Source organism: Gavia stellata, chromosome Z (assembly GCF_030936135.1).
Source record: "Gavia stellata isolate bGavSte3 chromosome Z, bGavSte3.hap2, whole genome shotgun sequence".
In the NCBI taxonomy this organism is placed as follows: Eukaryota; Metazoa; Chordata; class Aves; order Gaviiformes; family Gaviidae; genus Gavia; species Gavia stellata.
Window position 1 is genome coordinate 9,854,377 of NC_082637.1, and position 8,625 is coordinate 9,863,001.

The 8,625-nt window shown below is 42.5% G+C and overlaps 1 protein-coding gene across 1 annotated transcript in view; it reads right to left on the bottom strand.

Moving 5' to 3' along the window:
• KIAA1328 (KIAA1328 ortholog) overlaps positions 1–8,266 on the bottom strand; it is a 174,416-nt gene extending 166,150 nt beyond the window's left edge. The window contains exons 1-3 of the mRNA XM_059834078.1: positions 8,215–8,266; positions 4,253–4,288; positions 2,306–2,445 (exon numbers count right to left, since the gene is read on the bottom strand). Coding sequence (XP_059690061.1) covers positions 2,306–2,445; positions 4,253–4,288; positions 8,215–8,266 — 228 coding nt within the window. The remainder of the gene's footprint in view (positions 1–2,305; positions 2,446–4,252; positions 4,289–8,214) is intronic.
• Positions 8,267–8,625: the final 359 nt, after the last annotated feature.

The window sequence follows — 8,625 nt, forward strand, 5'->3', positions numbered from 1 at the left end:
AGGTATGGATAGATGGCACACAAAAAGTTCTCAAAGGCAGGCTTGTACCATAACACATGTCAAAATGAAGCTGTGGAATTATGCACAGCAACAGCTCCACCATCAAAACAAGATGATAAATGAGATATAGGCCAAGACAGTATAGTCTCCTTTTTCCAGATTTCTGTCCTTTCTACACAGCTCAGGGTAACTCAGTATTTTCTGGATGAAATGTACTACACAAATGGAAGATTCTCTCACTTTATAAACCACACCTTGGAAGACGACAATCCGCATGAGAGAAGCAGACAACGTCTGTCAAACGGGAAGTAGGCAAGATGGGAAATTTTGGTCAAGACCAGTATAGCAAACCACTGATTTATTAGAAGTACCAGAAAACCTTAAGAGCTAGCAAGACCTTTTTTGAAGTCTTCTCCAAAACTCTCATCCTCCTTTGTGGTACTCAAGTCTATCTGAATAAAGAAAAGGTAAATCAGTTCTGCTGAGATCCGTATTAGAGCAAAACTCAATCCATTCTCTTCAAAAGAGGATTCTGGTAAATAGCAATGGTGAGCTACCTACCAGTACAACACTGTAAACTATATTAAAGCAAAGCGATCAGCTCTCCCTAGACATGTACACAACACCTTGAAGAAAATGAGGTTTGTTGGTGATGAAAACTCCTTGCAAAAAAACTTTGCAAAACCTTCCTCTTCCATAACAATAAAAATGTATTTGTTCTGATTGTTTCAAGTAATTCAGTGCTTATCTTCAAAGTTAGTGCATGAAGAGGATTTGGTAAGGTAAGAGAAAAACAGAAGGTTAAAAAAAGACAAAAAGGAGAAAAAGCTTGGGACCTGTTTTATTGTCAATATTATAAAAGCACATTTGAGTCTCAAATCAAGATTTGGCATATTAGGCATTGTATAAAAAGAAGCAAGCCTATTTCTACCCCAACAGGTCTCACAGGGAAAAAGGAGTAAAAATTCTCTAAATAATGCAAAGTAACACAAACAACACACAATACAAGAAAACAGATTTTAAAGTCACATATGAAGGCATCTATGAGGCAGTGGGCTTGTAGATACTTATAAAGAGATGCTTCTACATAAAAATTCTGCATAATGGGGGCTATTTATGAAATGTCTCTGCATGTCACTTAACAGCATCATTTGCAAAGTGGAGGTACATACCAGCCTCCTAAAAGCAAGTACTGATAAAAAGAGATATGGAAAGGGACAAGTCCAGGATGGGCCCTAACAATGAATACTAGTTATTAGACTGTCATGCTGAAGGATTCAAAGGATAATGACACTGTCAAAGCAATGAGAATTGAGTGATCTGTCTTCACATCAGAGTTTTGAATGTACATGTGAGGCACACGGCATTTACTCAGCACACAGAAGACACAGAGGAAGACATCTTAGCCCAGGCGAAGAACATTATTTAACTGCGTGATAATACAACAGTGATTCAGAAGTAGTCAAAAGTTTTAGATCCTGCCTGTAAGTGGCAAGATACCAAACCCTAGCAACGTACAAACTTGCCCAAGATGACTACTAGGCAAGAGTCTTAACTGTACTCAAATCACTACATAGTCACTGTACTATATAAGTCATGTTAGCAAAATGGCATCTCTCAACAGATTTCTGAATATCACAAGACCTATCAGAACACAGAATAACCTTCCAAAGGAAAGCCCACTTCTTTGAAATTTCTATTGCAATGAACTGTAGGAAAAGTGTCACCTATTGTCACAGGAGTAGACCAGAAAATTTGAAGCAGAGCCAAAGATAATGTCAACTGACAAAGCTACTCCTACTACTCAAATGCATTTGTAACTTCTACTATCAAAAACAGAAAGCGATTTTACCCTACTAACATGAGCAGCCACAGCAAAAAGGTCTCTGAAAAGAATTTTACAAGTCTCCTTTCCAAGTGATGTGACTAAAGCAATGAAACTGAATAGACTGAAACACAACTTTTTGTGCATTTGGCTAATGACATACAGATTAGGGGCTACTCAAAGCTACACTCACTTTCTCTCTGTACACGCACATAGAAATATATATAATCTGTTTTACATAGCCCCAGTTACCACTTACATAAATTATCACGTTCAGCCTTTGTTCTCTTTAGGTGGGCAAGTGATCTCAGTGGAAAAGTAATTTTTGCCAGCAAGCCACCATGTTAGCAGGCAAAAAGTGTAAAAGATTGCAAAAATAATAGTACTTTAAAACTGTTTAAAAGTTTTCAGTCTAAAGATTTTCTGCCATTTTTCTACTATGTGCACTCTTAAGAGCAAGAAAAATTTGCCTTTACTTACCTGCGGCCCTGTCAGATCTCCTGTGCTTCTAACAGGATCCATGGAAACAGAAGCAACAGCTACAGGCACCTTTAGCTCAGTTTCACTTTTTTGATGTTTTGGCAAATACCTTGTTCTTAAATTTCCTTTTGTAGATACTCCTGTAGCTGAAAGACAAGCAGAACACACAGATTATAAAGTCAAAAGGAACCCTTCTCTTGCCTCCTACAACAGGGCTTCCACAAAGACATGCTTGCCTTAGCAGCTATTTTTGAAAAGAATAAGCATTTTGGGTATACGTTTGCAGTTCCCCCCAGCCTCTCACTCCATACAGAATTTTATTAAGATGAACATATCAGCAGAAAAAGAGCTGCACAGCACTGAAGTACACCCAGCCACATGAACATCAAAGTAATTTCTGAAGCGCACATACTGTCCCCTGACTGAGATTCAATGCAAAAACCTGTGTTTAAGATGCAAAAGCATAAAACTGAGCTTCTGCTTTGACACTCAAAGACAGTGAGGAACCAAGCAGCAGTAATGCTGTTAAAAGTACCACTCATGATCAAATATAAGTTTTTTCTGTTACACAGCCAACCTACTGATTGCTCAGGCTAATTGTTTGTTCCTTTCAGGACCAGGCATACGAGTAAGATAACACTGCAGTGCACACTCCACAGATCATCTGTAAAAAGCTTTCTGCCATAATTAGAATTAGTTCACCTCTACCAATGGTAACAACATTAAAGCACTGAAAATCAAGGAACATGTGGATGAGGCATTGTGGGAACATAGTTTAATGGGCATGGTGGTGTTAGTTGATGGTTGGACTTGATCTTACAGGTCTTTTCCAACCTTAGTGATCCTGTGAAAATCCAGGTGCTGCAATTATAAAGTGCCAACACTGACACTAACACTAAAACCTCGCAGGACCAGATGAAAGCCAGTATCTTCTTGGTACTGCCTCAAGGTTTGAATTTTGACTGTTCAGAAGTGCAAAAAGTTTTGAACAAAAAATATTGATTTTATACTAACAGATAGATTACATTTATTTGGGTAATGAATTTCAGAAGTATGCCAGCAATTCAAGTGAAAGAACTAAATTATAAACTTTAACATCTCCATGCTCGTAAACAAGGGAAAACAATGTTTCTGAAATTGTCTTCCACAGAAGTGGAAGAATATTTCCCAGAGTGAATCCATTTCCATCATTTAGGATCACTGCTTGCTTTCCAGGGCACAGAGTGTAGTGATCTGACATCGCCTGGCTTGAACTATGCTAGCTACAAAACACATGCAGAGATTTTTAATAGAGCTGTCTGGCCAGTAGTTTTGAAGGGTAACCATGCTACTCCAAACCTAGAGAGCAGGAGTTCTCAAAATTTATAACCACTGGCCATACTCTGGACATATACACGCTTTTACCAAAGTTAATCATCCCCAGATATATTGTCAGGATCTGGTGTCACTGTAAAAGCTGTGTTTGAAAACAATTAGAAAATTCTGAAGGGGGACTAAGAACACCCATCTTTTCCCCAGGGGTGTACACAAGCATGCACTCAGTAAATCAAGGTCAAGAGAACTCACCAAAAAAAAAATTGATTTTTCTTTACACAATGCATCTTTATTTTAATTGTTCTCTTCAAAATTTGCAAAAGACCTGAATACCTCTAATGCTTCAACATTCTTTGGAGACAACATTAAAAATTCAGCTTACCTTATAGATTGGATAAAACTATGCTGTACCTGCAATAGAAACAACTCCGCTGAAGCTGTTCATCTTATACCGCATGCTTATCTAAGCAGCGGAGCATAAATCCTCTGCTATAATCCTGTATGTCCCATTACAACTTGTGATGACTCCGTTACCTTACACACTTAAGTACACAAACCACATACCTGAGAAGACATTGCAAAGTTTAGCATTCTCAGGAAAAACCTTTGTTTACAGCTATTAGAAGGTCGTACCTGAAACAGATACCATTGGCTGTTCTTCATCAGAAACTGCATGTGGCTTTGTTAAAGGTAACAAACAAAAAGAGAACAAGCTTGGCCCTTTAAACTGAACTATAAGAATAAGTATTTTGGCTCTTAATTTTAAAAGACTGTTGATAAGAAAACAAACTGGCAACACTTTGGGAGCACCAGAAGCAAGAAAAGCTTGAATAGAAAAAACAAACAACACACAGATTGCTAAAACAGAAAGCATCACTCCTTCTTCACTGTGCATTAACTTTCAGCCCATGAAGATTATCTTAAAGGTCACCTTCACAAAAGACCCCAGGGACCAGCCCTAGCTGCAAATGCAATTACTAAGATAATGAAGTAATAATATGTAGTTAAATTAGAGCAGGTTATCATTATATAAGAAGCCTCTTGATATGTAGGGAAGTCAAATTCCAAAATAGTGTATATTCATACTGCGATAGAATATATTGTACAAAATGTATTTCAAGAAACATAAAGGAGGATAAATGCAAAAGGTTTCAAAGAAAGTTGGTCATTCTCATCTGATCATCACATGATGAGTAACAGATGAAAGCCTGAGGACTGATTTTCTTTAAGAAGATCAAGATTTGTTCTGAAGTAGTTTCAAAAAAAAAACCCACACCACTATTTCAAGAACTTTCAAATTACGCAGGTCTTTTACTAAATTACTTGACTGCAGAAAACACTTAAAAATCACAAAGGACTGGGCACCATATTATTTGTGCTATGTCACCAGTCACTGAACTTGAAACCTTGCCTCCTAGAAGTCACTAAAAATAGGACTCAACACAATTCAGGGAAGGGTGAAAACTATAGTGTCTTCCTTAAACTTACAGTTTCTGAACTGTCAGTAGCTGAACGTAAAGATTTTTATTCCTACATAAGTAACTAACTTTATACTAAAGTGAAAAACAAAAGTACAGGGCACAAAATTCCGCTCCACTACCTTTCGTTTATACCCCTTTACTCTCCTCAACTTTCTAAGGTTGGCCAATTGACTCAATTACCTAGTTTCTGTACTGTTTACAGATAAATGCATTTAAGGTTTTGCAATTGTCTCCATACAATGAAGTCAAATTGGGAAAATAGTTCAATTAACCTATACAAACTCTTGCCTTAACTAAAATTTGATTTTGATAGTACCATCTCAAAAACTTAATTTAATAAACTACCACATGGTGGAGAAAGTTAGCAACAGCCTAGAAGCTTCCCCCTGTGGACAGCAACTTCAAATTCAATCAATACCCACTATCCATCACACAACTGGCACTTGGCACACTGGAAGGCCTTGATTACAGGCTTGCTTGTGATCTTGTTGATCCACTTTATCACTTGTAAACAATTATCACTCACCAGTCTCACACCAGCTTGAGAACATGTTCACTTAGTACTACTGTCAAAGCCATCTCTCTCTACAAACGCTGAAAGCACTTTTGTTCTCACCTGTAAGCAGCAGCCTGCTATCCCTAGCTGTGACAACACATTTTGGGGTCATGCCATGAATCAGGCGAGGAAGCTGAATAAACTCTGGAAGTAAAGCACTGTGTCCCCTCTTTCCAAAAAGCACCAAGGTAGATAAGAAGTCCAAGCCTGGATCACAGCCCAGCCCAAACAGCTGTGTAAGCACAACTATGACAGCAACCTGCAGGACACTGAGGAGAGTATCTTCAACTCATACTACAGCAAACAACAAACTTCAGCACAGGAGATTGCTTTCTCAACTGACATGGCTAATCTGTGTGTCAACACATGGCTATAGGAAATAAACCAGATTTGCCTCAACAACATTTGGCTTTTGAGGTTTGCCTCCAGTATTGGCACTGTTGTGTATAGATACCTAGTAGCAGGATGAAAAAATTAAGTCAAAGCTGTCGCTGCTACTCCCCCCCCAGCCACCAGGACCACTCTGCCATGAAGGCTTGCAGCCTAGTGTATTAGGATAAACCAAAGTCAGATCAGTTTACCTTAATCAGCTGGACTCAAAATTGCAGTGACTCAGGAGCTGATTCATAAACAGGTCCAACATCCTTGTCTCAAGAGTGAAAGACTGGGGACAGTATCAGCATCAACCATTTAACATGAATCCACTGCCACGTACCTCTCAAGACTCCCAATAAGGTGACTATACACATTATAAACCTTGTACCACCACAGCTAACGATCAAGGCAACAGCAGAGACAGTCATCACAGACATTGGAGAAACTGAACATCTTACGGTGCTGTATGGCTCCCCTATGGTAAGCAACAGTGCATCTGCCTTCCTATGCTGTATCTATTCAGCAACTGTAGAAAGAATTTCAGTTTTCCAAAGCTTTTAAACCAACATTACCAAATCTCCCAAATTTCCCACCCCCCTTTTTTGAAAGCATCTGCTATTATTTGCTCATATACCATATGCATTTCCAGGTATTTAAACTTCTCTAAGATCAAAGGCAACACTACCTACTTACAAAAACATGTAAAATGGAAACAGTTGTCAGGAAGAGCCTAATTCCTTGGAATATCACGCTGCATGAGGCCAGCACTGGGCTCAAGAAACCATACTTAATCATGGGAAACAATCTGTCACCCCAGTAGTTAATTAATAAAAATACACTGTCATTTTAACTGCATCAACACTTCCACAACTGAATAGAGTAGTAGAAGTGTGGCAACAGATCCGATATGTGACTACCAACCTTCACCCTATCACCTCACAGAGAAAGTTGTAGGCAATTTTTTTTTTTTTTTTTTACACAAATGGGAAATCATAACAACGTGCTCATTAAACAGTCCATTGGATGGTTAGCCCATTTCATTTGCGCATTGTTTTCCAGTGAGTGTGCAATCAAACATAAATACAAGAGCACACACACATACTCTTCTTTTCAATCACTTCTAGTTGATGCTAGAATCCCACTCTCAGTGTGAGCAACAGCAATGCCTCAAGTCCCTCATACCTACCACTAAATTGTCAGCTCCTCAATTTCCGCCAGGCCAGACTGCCAGTTCCGCCCTAATGTCTTCAAGTAGCTGAGCCTCTAACTCAGCCACATGAGCCCAAACACCAATGCCAACTCCTTCTGGTTCTCTGAACCATGCAAGAGCATCTCTGTCTAGCCAGGCTTTTACAGGCTGAATCCCCAACACCACAACCACCACCTATTCCATCTACGTGTCCAGCCCCATGTAGTTTCCCACAACTGGAGCTTGCACGTCTTCTGCAGACAAAGCCACCACAGCCTCCCACTTGTCCCTCACAGATAAAGCCCTCCAGCCTGCAGGTCACCCACAGGCTCACCCTAAATGTTATGCTTAGAGTCTAGCATAGAGCCAAGCTTAGACGCCAGTCACAAAAAACACACCTTTTTCTTGCTGCTTGTACAGCCTCTAGCCTCAGCTTCTCTCTGTTGATTCCCTTGCAAGTCTCTATAATTTGAATCCAGTTCCCCCATTTCCTATATATTTACCTACCTCAGGACTTCGCAGCTAGGTCACACAGAAGGTAGACACCCAACCTCCCTCCTCTTGCAAGCCACCTTTATTTTTAAACCCCATGTAACTCTCCACTCCCTGCACACAAGCACACGCCCAACCTCTCTCCCCAGGCCGAGCTCCCCCACATTCGCGAGCGGAGCCCCCAGACCCCCTGTGCCACGGCCACAAAACCCCACCCGTCCCACAGCCCCACATCGGCTCCAGCCTTCTCTACAAAAAAAAACCTAACGCAGACGCGCCCAGCCGCCTGCCCTGACAGGCCGCCCCCTCCCCAGCTCACAGCCTTCCCCGCCAGCACTCTCCCGCCCCGCTCCCCTACACACCGGCCCCCGGGACCCGGCCCCCGCCCCGGCCCCCCCGCCAAGAGGCCGGCCGCCCAGGCCCACCGCCCCCCCCGGCACAGCCCCAGGGCGGAGGCCCCGCCGCGGGCCCCCCGAGCTGCCCCCGCCCTACGGAAGGATACTGTCCCGACTCCAATAAACGCCTCCGCCCGGCCCGGTGGCCACCTCCGCCATCTTGAAACAACCGCCACTCCCAGAGTGCCCCCCGCCGCCCCCCCAGCGCTTGCTGCCCATTGGCTGCCCGCGCCGGCTTCGCCTTGCCACTGCACGGGGGGCCGCCGGGCGCTGCCGGCACGCGGAAGAGAGGGGCATGCTGGGAGTCGTAGTCCTCCGCGCGCAGGCTGGCGAGGGTACTGCGCTCCCGCGGAACTACCACTCCCGTCAGGCCGCCTTACGCTTCCCGCCCGCCATAGGCTGAGCGAGGCCTCGGCCGGCAGAACTACTACTCCCAGCGCACCTCGCGGCGTAGCCGCGGCTACAGGGTGGGAAGAAGGACAAAAGGTGCTCATTCCCCCCCCCCCCCCCGCCGCCCC